The sequence below is a fragment of the Oncorhynchus keta genome, chromosome 31 (assembly GCF_023373465.1).
Source record: "Oncorhynchus keta strain PuntledgeMale-10-30-2019 chromosome 31, Oket_V2, whole genome shotgun sequence".
NCBI classification, from domain to species: domain Eukaryota; kingdom Metazoa; phylum Chordata; class Actinopteri; order Salmoniformes; family Salmonidae; genus Oncorhynchus; species Oncorhynchus keta.
Genome location: NC_068451.1, coordinates 771,259 through 787,967, shown reverse-complemented (window position 1 = coordinate 787,967; position 16,709 = coordinate 771,259). Strand labels below are relative to the sequence as shown.

At 46.0% G+C, this 16,709-nt stretch overlaps 2 protein-coding genes across 8 annotated transcripts in view; one reads left to right on the top strand and one right to left on the bottom strand.

Moving 5' to 3' along the window:
- LOC118364017 (phosphatase and actin regulator 4B-like) overlaps nt 1-16,709 on the bottom strand; it is a 78,006-nt gene that overhangs the window by 44,337 nt on the left and 16,960 nt on the right. For 2 of the 7 annotated variants that reach the window (XM_052489280.1, XM_052489282.1), the window contains exon 1: nt 12,781-13,114. The exons of the other annotated variants lie outside the window; for them this stretch is intronic. The gene's annotated coding sequence lies outside the window, so the exon portion shown is untranslated. Of the gene's footprint in view, nt 1-12,780; nt 13,115-16,709 lie in introns of those variants that run through there. 7 annotated transcript variants of the gene reach the window in all.
- LOC127914227 (RNA pseudouridylate synthase domain-containing protein 1-like) lies at nt 12,806-16,122 on the top strand. Its single transcript, XM_052489076.1, has 3 exons — nt 12,806-12,959; nt 14,854-14,883; nt 15,569-16,122. The coding sequence occupies exons 1-3, from the start codon at nt 12,806-12,808 to the stop codon at nt 15,853-15,855; spliced, it is 471 nt and encodes a 156-aa protein (XP_052345036.1). The 3' UTR covers nt 15,856-16,122.

Sequence of the window (16,709 nt, the reverse complement as noted above, 5' to 3'; positions counted from 1 at the left end):
TAAATAATTAAACATGTTCAATTTGGTTTAAATAATGCAAAAACAAAGTGTTGGAGAAGTAAATGTGCAATATGTGCTATGTAAAAAAGCTAACGTTTGAGTACCTTGCTCAGAACATGAGAACATATGAAAGCTGGTGGTTCCTTTCAACATGAGAATTCAATATTCCAACGTAAGATGTTTTAAGTTGTAGTGGTCCTTCTGTAGCTCAGTTGGTAGAGCATGGCGCTTGTAACGCCAGGGTAGTGGGTTCAATTCCCGGGACCTCCCATACGTAGAATGTATGCACACATGACTGTAAGTCGCTTTGGATAAAAGCGTCCGCTAAATGGCATATATTATTATTATTATATTATTATATTATTATTATATTATTATTATAGGACTATTTCTCTCTATACCATTTGTATTTCATATACAGTACCTTTGACTACTGGATGTTCTTATAGGCACTATAGTATTGCCAGTGTAAAAATATAGCTTCCGTCCCTCTCCTCGCCCCTACCTGGGCTCGAACCAGGAACACATCGACAACAGCCACACTCGAAGCATCGTTACCCATCGCTACACAAAAGCCGCGGCCCTTGAAGAGCATGAGGAACAACTACTTCAGGATTCAGAGTGAGAGACGTCACCATTGAAACGCTATTAGTGCGAACCACCGCTGACTAGCTAGCCATTTCACATCGGTTACATCAGCCATTAGGTCATAAACAGAGCTGTGCTTGCGAAGAACTGCTGGCAAAACGCACCAAAGTGCTGTTTAACCTCTTGAACCTCTGGGGGCAGTTTTTCATTTTTGGATGAAAAACGTTCCCGTTTTAAGCAAGATATTTTGTCACAAAAAGATGCTCGACTATGCATATAATTGACAGCTTTGGAAATAAAAACACTCTGACGTTTCCAAAACTGCAAATATATTGTCTGTGAGTGCCACAGAACTAATGCTACAGGCGAAACCAAGATGAAATTTCATACAGGAAGTGAGCCAGATTTTGGAGCCGCTGTGTTCCAATGTCTCCTTATATGGCTGCGAATGCGCAAGGAATGAGCCTACACTTTCTGTCGTTTCCCCAAGGTGTTTGCAGCATTGTGACGTATTTGTAGGCATATCATTGGAAGATTGACCATAAGAGACTACATTTACCAGGTGTCCGCTCGGTGTCCTCCGTCGAAACTATTGCGTAATCTCCAGGTGCGTGCATTTTTTCATTTTGAACAGAGGAGAAACCAAACTGCAACGAGTGATTTATCATCTAATAGATATGTGAAAAACACCTTGAGGATTGATTCTAAACAACGTTTGCCATGTTTCTGTCAATATTATGGAGTTAATTTGGAAAAAACATTTGCGTTGTAATGACTGAATTTTTTTTTTTTTCTTAGCCAAACGTGATGAACAAAACGGAGCGATTTCTCCTACACACAATCTTTTTGGAAAAACTGAACATTTGCTATCTAATTGAGAGTCTCCTCATTGAAAACATCCGAAGTTCTTCAAAGGTAAATGATTTTTATTTGAATGCTTTTCTTGTTTTTGTGAAAATGTTGCCTGCTGAATGCTAGGCTTAATGCTATGCTAGCTATCAATACTCTTACACAAATGCTTGTGTAGCTATGGTTGAATTTTTTTTTGAAAATCTGAGATGACAGTGTTGTTAACAAAAGGATAAGCTTGTGAGCCAATATATTTATTTCATTTCATTTGCAATTTTCATGAATAGTTAATGTTGCGTTATGGTACGGGATTGCTCGTCGCAACAGGTTAAATGAATGCTTACGAGCCTGCTGCTGTCTACTGTTGCAAAGCTAACTAAAAAGCAGCATTCCCCAAGTGAAGATGGCTTTCACTTTAGCAGTAATAAATTCATGAACTTCTTTGAGGAAAAGATCATGATCATTAGAAAGCAAATGATGGACTCTTCTTTAAATCTGCGTAATCTTTCAAAGCTCAGGTTGTCCTGAGTCTGCACAACTCTGCCAGGACCTAGGATCAAGGGAGACACTCAAGTGTTTTAGTACTATATCTCTTGACAAAATGATGAAAATAATCATGGCCTCAAAACCGTCAAGCTGCATACTGGACCCTATTCCAACTAAACTACTGAAAGAGCTGCTTCCTGTGCTTGGCCCTCATATGTTGAACATAATAAACGGCTCTCTATCCACCGGATGTGTACCAAACTCACGAAAAGTGGCAGTAATAAAGCCACTCTTGAAAAAGCCAAACCTTGACCCAGAAAATATTTTTAAAAATAACTATCAGCCTATATCAAATCTTCCATTCCTCTCAGAAATTTTAGAAAAAGCTGTTGCGCAGCAACTCATTGCCTTCCTGAAGACAAACAATGTATACGAAATGCTTCAGTCTGGTTTTAGACCCCATCATAGCACTGAGACTGCACTTGTGAAGGTGGTAAATTACCTTTTTAATGGCATCAGACCGAGGCTCTGCATCTGTCCTCGTGCTCCTAGACCTTAGTGCTGCTTTTGATACCATCGATAACCACATTCTTTTGGAGAGATTGGAAACCCAAATTGGTCAACACAGACAAGTTCTGGCCTGGATCTTATCTGTCGGAAATATATCAGTTTGCCTCTGTGAATGGTTTGTCCTTGACAAATCAACTGTAAATTTCAGTGTTCCTCAAGGTTCCGTTTTAGGACCACTATTGTTTTCACTATATATTTTACCTCTTGGGGATGTCATTCGAAAACATAATGTTAACTTTCACTGCTATGCAGATGACACACAGCTGCACATTTCAATGAAACATGGTGAAGCCCCAAAATTGCCCTCGCTAGAAGCATGTGTTTCAGACATAAGGAAATGGATGGCTGCAAACCTTCTACTTTTAAACTCGGACAAGAGAGATGCTTGTTCTAGGTCCCAAGAAACAGAGAGATCTTCTGTACAATCTGACAGTTAATTTTGATGGTTGTACAGTCGTCTCAAATAAAACTGTGAAGGACCTCGGCGTTACTCTGGACCCTGATCTCTCTTTTGACGAACATTTACATTTACATTACATTTAAGTCATTTAGCAGACGCTCTTATCCAGAGCGACTTACAAATTGGTGCATTCACCTTATGACATCCAGTGGAACAGCCACTTTACAATAGTGCATCTAAATCTTTTAAGGGGGGGGGGGGGTGAGAAGGATTACTTTATCCTATCCTAGGTATTCCTTAAAGAGGTGGGGTTTCAGGTGTCTCCGGAAGGTGGTGATTGACTCCGCTGTCCTGGCGTCGTGAGGGAGTTTGTTCCACCATTGGGGGCCAGAGCAGCGAACAGTTTTGACTGGGCTGAGCGGGAATTGGACTTCCTCAGTGGTAGGGAGGCAAGCAGGCCAGAGGTGGATGAACGCAGTGCCCTTGTTTGGGTGTAGGGCCTGATCAGAGCCTGGAGGTACTGAGGTGCCGTTCCCCTCACAGCTCCGTAGGCAAGCACCATGGTCTTGTAGCGGATGCGAGCTTCAACTGGAAGCCAGTGGAGAGAGCGGAGGAGCGGGGTGACGTGAGAGAACTTGGGAAGGTTGAACACCAGACGGGCTGCGGCATTCTGGATGAGTTGTAGGGGTTTAATGGCACAGGCAGGGAGCCCAGCCAACAGCGAGTTGCAGTAATCCAGACGGGAGAGTGCCTGGATTAGGACCTGCGCCGCTTCCGATGTGAGGCAGGGTCGTACTCTGCGGATGTTGTAGAGCATGAACCTACAGGAACGGGCCACCGCCTTGATGTTAGTTGAGAACGACAGGGTGTTGTCCAGGATCACGCCAAGGTTCTTAGCGCTCTGGGAGGAGGACACAATGGAGTTGTCAACCGTGATGGCGAGATCATGGAACGGGCAGTCCTTCCCCGGGAGGAAGAGCAGCTCCGTCTTGCCGAGGTTCAGCTTGAGGTGGTGATCCGTCATCCACACTGATATGTCTGCCAGACATGCAGAGATGTGATTCGCCACCTGGTCATCAGAAGGGGGAAAGGAGAAGATTAATTGTGTGTCGTCTGCATAGCAATGATAGGAGAGACCATGTGAGGTTATGACAGAGCCAAGTGACTTGGTGTATAGCGAGAATAGGAGAGGGCCTAGAACAGAGCCCTGGGGACACCAGTGGTGAGAGCGCGTGGTGAGGAGACAGATTCTCGCCACGCCACCTGGTAGGAGCGACCTGTCAGGTAGGACGCAATCCAAGCGTGGGCCGCGCCGGAGATGCCCAACTCGGAGAGGGTGGAGAGGAGGATCTGATGGTTCACAGTATCGAAGGCAGCCGATAGGTCTAGAAGGATGAGAGCAGAGGAGAGAGAGTTAGGAGAGAGAGTTAGCTTTAGCAGTGCGGAGCGCCTCCGTGATACAGAGAAAAGCAGTCTCAGTTGAATGACTAGTCTTGAAACCTGACTGATTTGGATCAAGAAGGTCATTCTGAGAGAGAAAGCGGGAGAGCTGGCCAAGGACGGCACGTTCAAGAGTTTTGGAGAGAAAAGAAAGAAGGGATACTGGTCTGTAGTTGTTGACATCGGAGGGATCGAGTGTAGGTTTTTTCAGAAGGGGTGCAACTCTCGCTCTCTTGAAGACGGAAGGGACGTAGCCAGCGGTCAGGGATGAGTTGATGAGCGAGGTGAGGTAAGGGAGAAGGTCTCCGGAAATGGTCTGGAGAAGAGAGGAGGGGATAGGGTCAAGCGGGCAGGTTGTTGGGCGGCCGGCCGTCACAAGACGCGAGATTTCATCTGGAGAGAGAGGGGAGAAAGAGGTCAGAGCACAGGGTAGGGCAGTGTGAGCAGAACCAGCGGTGTCGTTTGACTTAGCAAACGAGGATCGGATGTCGTCGACCTTCTTTTCAAAATGGTTGACGAAGTCATCTGCAGAGAGGGAGGAGGGGGGATTCAGGAGGGAGGAGAAGGTGGCAAAGAGCTTCCTAGGGTTAGAGGCAGATGCTTGGAATTTAGAGTGGTAGAAAGTGGCTTTAGCAGCAGAGACAGAGGAGGAAAATGTAGAGAGGAGGGAGTGAAAGGATGCCAGGTCCGCAGGGAGGCGAGTTTTCCTCCATTTCCGCTCGGCTGCCCGGAGCCCTGTTCTGTGAGCTTGCAATGAGTCGTCGAGCCACGGAGCGAGAGGGGAGGACCGAGCCGGCCTGGAGGATAGGGGACATAGAGAGTCAAAGGATGCAGAAAGGGAGGAGAGGAGGGTTGAGGAGGCAGAATCAGGAGATAGGTTGGAGAAGGTTTGAGCAGAGGGAAGAGATGACAGGATGGAAGAGGAGAGAGTAGCGGGGAGAGAGAGCGAAGGTTGGGACGGCGCGATACCATCCGAGTAGGGGCAGTGTGGGAAGTGTTGGATGAGAGCGAGAGGGAAAAGGATACAAGGTAGTGGTCGGAGACTTGGAGGGGAGTTGCAATGAGGTTAGTGGAAGAACAGCATCTAGTAAAGATGAGGTCGAGCGTATTGCCTGCCTTGTGAGTAGGGGGGGAAGGTGAGAGGGTGAGGTCAAAAGAGGAGAGGAGTGGAAAGAAGGAGGCAGAGAGGAATGAGTCAAAGGTAGACGTGGGAGATTAAAGTCGCCCAGAACTGTGAGAGGTGAGCCGTCCTCAGGAAAGGAGCTTATCAAGGCATCAAGCTCATTGATGAACTCTCCGAGGGGACCTGGAGGGCGATAAATGATAAGGATGTTAAGCTTGAAAGGGCTGGTAACTGTGACAGCATGAAATTCAAAGGAGGCGATAGACAGATGGGTAAGGGGAGAAAGAGAGAATGACCACTTGGGAGAGATGAGGATCCCGGTGCCACCACCCCGCTGACCAGAAGTTCTCGGGGTGTGCGAGAACACGTGGGCGGACGAAGAGAGAGCAGTAGGAGTAGCAGTGTTATCTGTGGTGATCCATGTTTCCGTCAGAGCCAAGAAGTCGAGGGACTGGAGGGAGGCATAGGCTGAGATGAACTCTGCCTTGTTGGCCGCAGATCGGCAGTTCCAGAGGCTACCGGAGACCTGGAACTCCACGTGGGTCGTGCGCTGGGACCACCAGATTAGGTGGCCGCGGCCACGCGGTGTGGAGCGTTTGTATGGTCTGTGCAGAGAGGAGAGAACAGGGATAGACAGACACATAGTTGACAGGCTACAGAAGAGGCTACGCTAATGCAAGGAGATTGGAATGACAAGTGGACTACACGTCTCGAATGTTCAGAAAGTTAAGCTTACGTAGCAAGAATCTTATTGACTAAAATGATTAAAATGATACAGTACTGCTGAATTAGGCTAGCTGGCAGTGGCTGCGTTGTTGACTTTGTAGGCTAGCTGGCAGTGGCTGCGTTGTTGACACTACACTAATCAAGTCGTTCCGTTGAGTGTAATAGTTTCTACAGTGCTGCTATTCGGGGGCTAGCTGGCTAGCTAGCAATGTTGATTACGTTACGTTGCGTTAAAAGAACGACAATAGCTGGCTAGCTAACCTAGAAAATCGCTCTAGACTACACAATTATCTTTGATACACAGACGGCTATGTAGCTAGCTACGATCAAACAAATCAAACCGTTGTGCTGTAATGAAATGAAATGAAAATATGATACTACCTGTGGAGCGAAGCGGAATGCGACCGGGTTGTTGAGTGCGGAAGTTCTATTCAGTAGACGTTGGCTAGCTGTTGGCTAGCTAGCAGTGTCTCCTACGTTAAGGACGACAAATAGCTGGCTAGCTAACCTCGGTAAATTAAGATAATCACTCTAAGACTACACGCTCTAAACTACACAATTATCTTGGATACGAAGACAGCAAAGACAACTATGTAGCTAGCTAACACTACACTAATCAAGTCGTTCAGTTGAGTGTAATAGTTTCTACAGTGCTGCTATTCGGTAGACGGTGGACGTTTGCTAGCTGGCTAGCTGCTGGGCAGATAGCAGTGTAGACTACGTTAGGACGACGAAATACGAAGTTGCAATAGAAGTGCTGATTGTTTCACTTTGTTGTCCTCTTTCTTTTCCTTTTTCTTCTGTCCTTCTTTTGTCCTTATTTTGTCTTCCTTTCTTCTGTTAACTAGATATTTTTTGTTGTTATTCTTTGTAAGCTAGCTAGCTTCTTCCAGGAGAGTCCCTAGCAACTGCTTAGAACATATCAAGACTGTTTCAAGGACAGCTTTTTTCCATCTACGTAACATTGCAAAATCAGAAACGTTGTCCAAAAATGATGCAGAAAAATTCATCCATACTTTTGTTACTTCTAGGTTAGACTACTGCAATGCTCTACATTCCGGCTACCTGGATAAAGCACTAAATAAACAACAGTTAGTGCTAAATACGGCTGCTAGAATCCTGACTAGAACCCAAAAAATGTATCATATTACTCCAGTGCTAGCCTCCCTACACTGGCTTCCTGTTAAGGCAAGGGCTGATTTCAAGGTTTTACTGCTAACTTACAAAGCATTACATGGGCTTGCTCCTACCTATCTTTCTGATTTGGTCCTGCCGTACATACCTACACGTACGCTACGGTCACAAGACGCAGGCCTCCTAATTGTCCCTAGAATTTCTAAGCAAACAGCTGGAGGCAGGGCTTTCTCCTATAGAGCTCCATTTTTATGGAATGGTCTGCCTACCCATGTGAGAGACGCAGACTCGGTCTCAACCTTTAAGTCTTTACTGAAGACTCATCTCTTCAGTGGGTTATATGATTGAGTGTCGTCTGGCCTAGGAGTGTGAAGGTGAACGGAAAGGCTCTGGAGCAACGAACCGCCCTTGCTGTCTCTGCCTGGCCGGTTCCCCTCTCTCCACTGGGATTCTCTGCCTCTAACCCTATTACAGGGGCTGAGACACTGGCTTACTGGTGCTCTTTCATGCCGTCCCTAGGAGGGGTGCGTCACTTGAGTGGGTTGAGACTCTGACGTGATCTTCCTGTCTGGGTTGGCGCCCCCCCTTAGGCTGTGCCGTGGTGGAGATCGTTGTGGGTTATACTCGGCCTTGTCTCAGGATGGTAAGTTGGTGGTTGAAGATATCCCTCTAGTTGTGTGGGGGCTGTGCTTTGGCAAAGTGGGTGTGGTTATATCCTTCCTGTTTGGCCCTGTCCGGGGTTATCATCAGATGGGGCCACAGTGTCTCCTGACCCCTCCTGTCTCAGCCTCCAGTATTTATGCTGCAGTAGTTTATGTATCGGGGGGCTGGGGTCAGTTTGTTATATCTGGAGTACTTCTCCTGTCTTATCCGGTGTCCTGTGTGAATTTAAGTATGCTCTCTCTAATTCTCTCTTAAGACCTGAGCCCTAGGACCATGCCTCAGGACTACCTGGCATGATGACTCCTTGCTGTCCCCAGTCCACCTGGCCATGCTGCTGCTCCAGTTTCAACTGTTCTGTCTGCGGCTATGGAACACTGACCTGTTCACCGGACGTGCTACCTGTCCCAGACCTGCTGTTGTCAACTCTCTAGAGACAGCAGGAGTGGTAGAGATACTCTTAATGATCGGCTATGAAAAGCCAACTGACATTTACTCCTGAGGTGCTGACTTGCTGCCCCTCGACAACTACTGTGATTATTATTATTTGACCAAGCTGGTCATTTATGAACATTTGAACATCTTGGCCATGTTTTTTTTATCATCTCCACCAGGCACAGCCAGAAGAAGACTGGCCACCCCTCATAGCCTGGTTCCGCTCTAGGTTTCTTCCTAGGTTTTGGCCTTTCTAGGGAGTTTTTCCTAGCCACCGTGCTTCTACACCTGCATTGCTTGCTGTTTTGGGTTTTAGTCTGGTTTTCTGTACAGCATGTAAGAAGGGCTATATAAATACATTTGATTTGATTTGATCATATGGCTCATTTATCACACAACCCACTAATATTGCTAACTACTTTAATTACATTTTCATTGGCAAGATAAACACACTTAGGGATGACATGCCAGAAACAAATTCTGAAACTACATAACCAAGTATATCTGACCAAATTATGAAAGACAATAATTGTACTTTTGAATTCCTTAAAATCAGTGTGGAAAAGGTGAAGGTCTGACACTCTGGATGGAAAACTACTGAGAATAATAGCAGACGATATTGCCACTCCTATTTGCCACGTTTTCAATTTAATCCTACTAGAAAGTGTGTGCCCTTAGGCCTGGAGGGAAGCTAAAGTCATTCCCCTACCCAATAATAGTAAATAAAGCCCCCCCCTTACTGGCTCAAATAGCCAAACGATCAGCCTGTTACCAACTTTTAGTAAACTTCTGGAAAAGATACAATGCTATTCCATAGTAAACAAATTGACAGACTTTAAGCACGCATATAGGGAAGGACACTCAACAAGCACAGCACACAAATGACTGATGATTGTCTGAGAGAAATTGATGATAAAATGATTGTGGGGCCTGTCTTGTTAGACTTCAGTGTGGCTTTTGACATTATCATTCATAGTCTGCTGCTAGAAAAACTTATGCTATGGCTTTTCACCCCCTGCTATAATGTGGATAAAGAGTTACTTGTCTAACAGAACACAGATTGTGTTTTTTAATGGAAGCCTCTCAAACATAATCCAGGTAGAATCAGGAATTTCCCAGGGTAGCTGTTTAGGCCCCTTGCTTTTTTCAATCTTTACTAAAGACATGCCACTGGCTTTGAGTATGGCCAGTGTGTCTATCTATGCACATGACTCAACACTATATACGTCCGCTACTAGAGTGACTGAAATGACTGCAACACTTAACAAAGAGCTCTTGGTAGTTTCGGAATGGGTAGCAAGGAATAAGTTACTTGCATTTGGGACAAAGCATTGTATTTGGGACAAATCATTTACTAACCCTGAACCTCAACTGCATCTCGTAATGAATAATGTTGAAATTGAGCAAGTTGAGGTGTCATGGTCAAAACATATTGATGTAGAAGTAGCTAAGATGGGGAGAATTCTGTCCATAATAAAGCAATGCTCTGCCTTCTTAACAACACTATCAACAAGGCAGGTCCTACAGGCCCTGGTTTTGTCGCACCTGGACTACTGTTCAGTCGTGTGGTCAGGTGCCACAAAGGGGGACATGGGAAAATTGCAGTTGGCTCAGAACAGGGCAGCACGGCAGGCCCTTAAAAGTACATGGAGACCTAAAATTAAATGACATGCATGTCAATCTCTCATGGCTCAAAGTGGAAGAGAGATTGACTTCCTCATTACTTGTTTTAGTAAGAGGTGTTGACAAGCTGAAAGTACCCAGCTGTCTATTTAAAATACTATCACACAGCTCGGACACCCATGCATACTCCACAAGACATGCAGCAGAACAGACTATGGGAGGCACACAGTACTACATAGAGCCATGACTACATGGAACTCTATTCCACAACAGGTAACTGATGAAAGCAGTAGAATCAGATTTAAAAAGCAGATAAAAATACACCTTATGGAAAAGCAGGGACTGTGAAGTGACACAAACATAGGCACAGACACATGCATACACACAAACACGGTAACATACGCACTATACACACACGTACACATGGATTTTGCGTTGTAGATATGTGGTAATGGAGTATGGGCCTGAGGGCACACAGTGTATTGTGGATTCTGTAATGAATGTATTGAAATGTCTTTAAAATTGTATAACTGCCTTAATTTTGCCAGGCCCCAGGAAGAATAGCTGCTGCCTTGGCAGCTAATGGAGATCCATAATAAATACAAATACAAGGGAAGGTGATCGCATACATCATTTTGGATTTGTGTGCTCACCCTGTAACATAAAGGGGACACAAAATGTTACTTAAGACTGCATTATTCAGATCTCTATATAAAAAAAAAAAAACTGTCCGACAGCTAGATCCAGGATTCTTACAGGGTTCAAGTTCAATGTCTAATTTAACTGATTAATGCTTAATATATGATTTAACAACAACTTACACTTCCATAAATGCAAGGCCAGAAAAGTTATGACATGATTTCGAAAATATCACAATATCATTTTTGTGCTAGTTTGCTTTCCCTGCACCAAAACGTCATAGCTTGTTCTCAATCTTCTTTTTATAGGGAGCCAATTTGTTTTAAGCACTTTTATTTCCATAACTGATCAAAACTTATCATGGCTCTCGTCTCTGCAGCAGACATGGAGAGCAATATATTTTGTAACATTGAACATCATCACAGTATTCAATTGCAATACATATAAAATCATGAGAATCACAATACATATTGTATTGGCACCTAGTATCGTAATAATATCATATCATGAGGTCCCTGGCAATTCCCAGCCCTACAAATGACTATCACTATTCTTTAATGAACAGTGTTATTAACCCATGACTAAATGGGCAAAAGCCTGTTAAAACAATGTGATGGCTGTTGTCCTGAGAGGCCCCATTGACCAGAGCTAGAAATACACACCATCCAATCAATGCCCTGTCATGAAGTAATAATTATGTTCAGGACACAGCCAAGCACAGGGTTCTACTGCTCTACTACACACAGACACACACACACAATCATAAATGCATGGACACTCACGCACACACACAGCCATTGGACTTTTAGCATTGAAAGACAAGTAGTCACTCCCGACCCGCCTAAGCACCACGGCTTGGTGAGTAACAGCAGAATCTGGAGTAGAGTGGCGAGCATTTCCCGATTTTAGAAAGGTGTGTGTGTGTGTGTGTGTGATCTTATACATCTCGTCATCCCCTCATCTTTATGCTCAGAGCCTTTGAATGCATCACTGCATGTAATTTGAAACAAAGAAATGTGCTCTCTCTCCCTCCCTCCCTCGCTCTCTCCCTCTCATGCTCACAGCACACCCTCTGGATGGTGCTTGTGAAAAAGGGATGTACATGGCCTAGTTCCCTTTTGAGTTTTTAACCGTCTCACTACTGGGCGAAACCGCTGTGCTCAATCAATGCTTTTCTGCACCACCACAAGTCTCACTGTGTCAAAGTCAAACAGTCCAGAGACTTCCAATCACTCACCTTTCCAACATAGCGATGCCAGATATACACTCCACTTGCCTTTGACACATCATAACATGTCAGTCTCCAGTCCAGACCACAGCTGATAACACCTGACCTCACATAACACCTCACGCTGACTGTCAAGCAGGAGGGTGCAAGACCTGGCACACACCTTGGTCAGTGATAGTCCTGACTAATTAGAGACCGTAATGATTTCCACCGTGGTGAGTAGCCGAATGAATCGATCCCGATGAACTTAGAGTCAGTGGTTGTCTTATAACTCATTCTGATCAGCTCCGATTGGTATAAAAGATTATCTTGCCGTAGCAAACAACCTGAGGTGACCCGCATAGACTAGACCCACAACAACTCTTTACAACCAACACAGACTAAACCTACAACAACTCTGCCTCGGAGGGTACTTTTAAGTCATGCTATTGCCTGCACCCCCCCCCCAATCACACACACACCTATCCCCCTCCACAGTCACCAAAGATCAGGCATCACAAAGCACAGGTCAGGAGGAATCACAAACTATTTGTTGCTAGAGTCACCACTGTATAATCATTTGTAGAGTGCACTCTCACTGGCTGGCGCACTCCACTAGCGATGATTCAATTAAGATGAGAGCGGAAACGGGAGCAGCTGGCTTGGTTATGTGATCTTTTAATAGCAGCCCACCTCCTCTCACAGCAGGGCTGCTTGGGTTTTGGGCACAAACAGCCACCAATACAATGAAGAAAAAAATTGTTATCCCCAGTTCTCTACCCTTCACCAAGACAACACTCTCAGCTAATGGCATGCATCTAGCACAACACATCTAGAAGGTAAACACTGCAGTTGTCCAGAACCAGAGCCTAAAGCAGGTGGACCCAGTGCCATACTCACTGCTCCAGAAGGGTCTTTATGCCAGATGTCTCCCCCGCCAAAGGTGTCTTTGGAGCTGGGTGCGCAGTGGCAGACTTACAGCCTCTCTAGTCCCTCTCGTGCGAATCTCTCCGATCAGCACCGCTCCCCAGCCCCCCCTCTCGGATACGGACAGAAGATGGAGTCTGTTCTCAATCCGGGTCGGCTACACGTCATCACCGAGCCTACCCCAGAATAGCACCACTCACCGCAGGGACTTGTGGCCCACTTTCCCAAGGAGCCCAAAACGCTCCTATCCCCTGAACAACTTTTTAAACATCTCGCCACCTGTTTTAGAGCACTGTTCAACAGGAAGCTAGTGCAAATGGATCTTTGAAACTCACTGTTCTTTGGTAACTATGAGCAATGAGAATGTGTTTATATCCTCTGTCCTAAAGGCAGAAGTAAGGACTCCACCCAATGTGGTGTGTGGAAGTGAAGTTCCTGATTACATACAATAGACAAGATCGCTGGCTTGGACAGCTGTCAGGTATCAGCAGGGACAGCTGTCAGGTAATCTAGCTTGAACCCACACCTTTTGCATGGTCAGTATTTTCACACACCCATCTTCCAAGCTCTCTGCATCCCATATTTCCATCCTCGTGCATAAATGCACTTCCACTGTTTAAAGTCAGTGAGTCCGCAGTCTCCGCACCCTCCACCCTACCCCCTGCTAGTGGACTACAATGAAGAGAGGGCAGAGTACATTAACCAACAGGGTTTCTGTTAGCCGGCAATTGGCAATAAAAAAAATATTTAAAAAACATTATAATTCATTGGTGAATTCATGTTCATGGAAATACATTTCACAGTCATGCTTATCGGTCTATAGGCTAATTAGAATAATTTAGTGTAATTCAATTGGCCTGTGTATTCATTAGTCATCATGCATCTTATTTATCCAACAACTATCATATGCGCAAGGCATACAGAGCCTATTTTGAGCGGGATTTCTCCTGCAGCTCCTCAGCTGGTTGCTGCTAGAGTAAAATGTGCTTTTATAAGCCCATTCATTGCACCACAAATCCCAATGCAAATCGCATGTTTAAAACAGTTTTAGTGCACAATTAAAAAGAGCTACAATTTTGTTTCTCTAAACTGGTAATTGAAGCACGCCTCCCATTCAACATTCAAGTGCAGGCACCAGCCTAATAGTGCATCACCCATCACTTTGCAATGTGAGCTGGAGGCAGTATGCATTTTGAAAACATACTTAATTGTTTAAAACCTTTTTCAAATAGCTTACTGTGAGGAACTATAGTTTCAATATATTATAATTCGCAATGGATATACATTTTTTTTAATAATAAACACTTTCCTACATTTTCTGTGCAGCAGGACAGTGCTCAAGTGCGCACACAATACCTCAACATTATCAGGAAAGAGAAATCAGATGCATGCTCATATGGAGCACCCCAAACAAAAGACAATGTTTCTCACAAGTGTAGCAGGTTGTGAACTCTGCAAACAACGTTTCCACTCCGAGATTGAGAAAGGTAAATGACATGAATTAACAGATTTTTAAAAATGACAGGATAAAACAACCATAAGAACTATATTATAAAAATAACAAAAATAATAAAAATAAATAATAAATAATAAAAATGACAAGCCCTGTCAGTCTCATTGAGAGTCTCTCTGCAGGTTGTGAGAACCCCAAGCCCTGTCAGTCTCATTGAGAGTCTCTCTGCAGGTTGTGAGAACCCCAAGCCCTGTCAGTCTCATTGAGAGTCTCTCTGCAGGTTGTGAGAACCCCAAGCCCTGTCAGTCTCATTGCCAGTCTCTCTGCAGGTTGTGAGAACCCCAAGCCCTGTCAGTCTCATTGAGAGTCTCTCTGCAGGTTGTGAGAACCCCAAGCCCTGTCAGTCTCATTGAGAGTCTCTCTGCAGGTTGTGAGAACCCCAAGCCCTGTCAGTCTCATTGAGAGTCTCTCTGCAGGTTGTGAGAACCCCAAGCCCTGTCAGTCTCATTGCCAGTCTCTCTGCAGGTTGTGAGAACCCCAAGCCCTATCGGTCTCATTGAGAGTCTCTCTGCAGGTTGTGAGAACCCCAAGCCCTGTCGGTCTCATTGAGAGTCTCTCTGCAGGTTGTGAGAACCCAAGCCCTGTCAGTCTCATTGAGAGTCTCTCTGCAGGTTGTGAGAACCCCAAGCCCTGTCAGTCTCATTGAGAGTCTCTCTGCAGGTTGTGAGAACCCCAAGCCCTGTCAGTCTCATTGAGAGTCTCTCTGCAGGTTGTGAGAACCCCAAGCCCTGTCGGTCTCATTGAGAGTCTCTCTGCAGTTTGTGAGAACCCCAAGCCCTGTCAGTCTCATTGAGAGTCTCTCTGCAGGTTGTGAGAACCCCAAGCCCTGTCGGTCTCATTGAGAGTCTCTCTGCAGGTTGTGAGAACCCCAAGCCCTGTCAGTCTCATTGAGAGTCTCTCTGCAGGTTGTGAGAACCCCAAGCCCCGTCAGTCTCATTGAGAGTCTCTCTGCAGGTTGTGAGAACCCCAAGCCCTGTCAGTCTCATTGAGAGTCTCTCTGCAGGTTGTGAGAACCCCAAGCCCTGTCAGTCTCATTGAGAGTCTCTCTGCAGGTTGTGAGAACCCCAAGCCCTGTCAGTCTCATTGAGAGTCTCTCTGCAGGTTGTGAGAACCCCAAGCCCTGTCAGTCTCATTGAGAGTCTCTCTGCAGGTTGTGAGAACCCCAAGCCCTGTCAGTCTCATTGAGAGTCTCTCTGCAGGTTGTGAGAACCCCAAGCCCTGTCAGTCTCATTGAGAGTCTCTCTGCAGGTTGTGAGAACCCCAAGCCCTGTCGGTCTCAGCTCACCGTGTTGGAGTACGGAGATTATGATGGAGACCCTGTTACCAAGGTGATGCTGCAGCCTCTCACAGGTCGTACCCACCAACTGAGGGTTCACTGTGAGGCGGTAGGGCACCCCATCGTAGGAGACCACACCTACAGCCTGGGAGAGGACAGCGCCCCCTATCGCATGATGCTGCACGCACACCTCCTACACCTCCCTCTGGAGCCACTCCCCCTGCAGGCCGCCCCCCGACCCCTTCACCACGCCCACTGACCCCCGCTGGCGCCCGCAGCGCTGCCTCCCGGACTGTAGAGGGAGTCGTGGAGACCCTGCTGGAGCGCAGGGCGGCGGAGGAGAGGACAGAGCGGGAGGAGAGGAGGAGGCAGCAGGAGGAGAGGAGGAAGAGGTGGAGGGGGAGAGAGGAGAATGAGGAGCAGAGGAGGATGTGTCAGCAGTGGTTGTCTGAGTGGACCGATGTCTGAATTCTCCTTCTCCTCTTCATCCTCATCCCTTCTCCTCTTCCTCCCTATCCCTTCTCCTCTCCTCATCCTCATCCCTTCTCCTCTTCATCCCAATCCCTTCTCCTCTTCATCCCCATCCCTTCTCCTCTCTTCATCCCCATCCCTTCTCCTCTCTCCATCCTCCATCCCTTCTCCTCTCTTCATCCTCATCCCTTCTCCTCTCTTCATCCCCATCCCTTCTCCTCTCTCCATCCTCCATCCCTTCTCCTCTCTTCATCCTCATCCCTTCTCCTCTCTTCATCCTCATCCCTTCTCCTCTCTCCATCCTCCATCCTCCATCCCTTCTCCTCTCTTCATCCTCATCCCTTCTCCTCTCTTCATCCTCATCCCTTCTCCTCTCTCAATCCTCCATCCTCCATCCCTTCTCCTCTCTTCATCCTCATTCCTTCTCCTCTCTTCATCCTCATCCCTAGTGGTCCTTCTGTAGCTCAGTTGGTAGAGCATGGCGCTTGTAACGCCAGGGTAGTGGGTTCGATTCCCGGGACCACCCATACGTAGAATGTATGCACACATGACTGTAAGTCGCTTTGGATAAAAGCGTCTGCTAAATGGCATATATTATTATTTATTATTATTATATTATATTATTATTATATTATTATTATT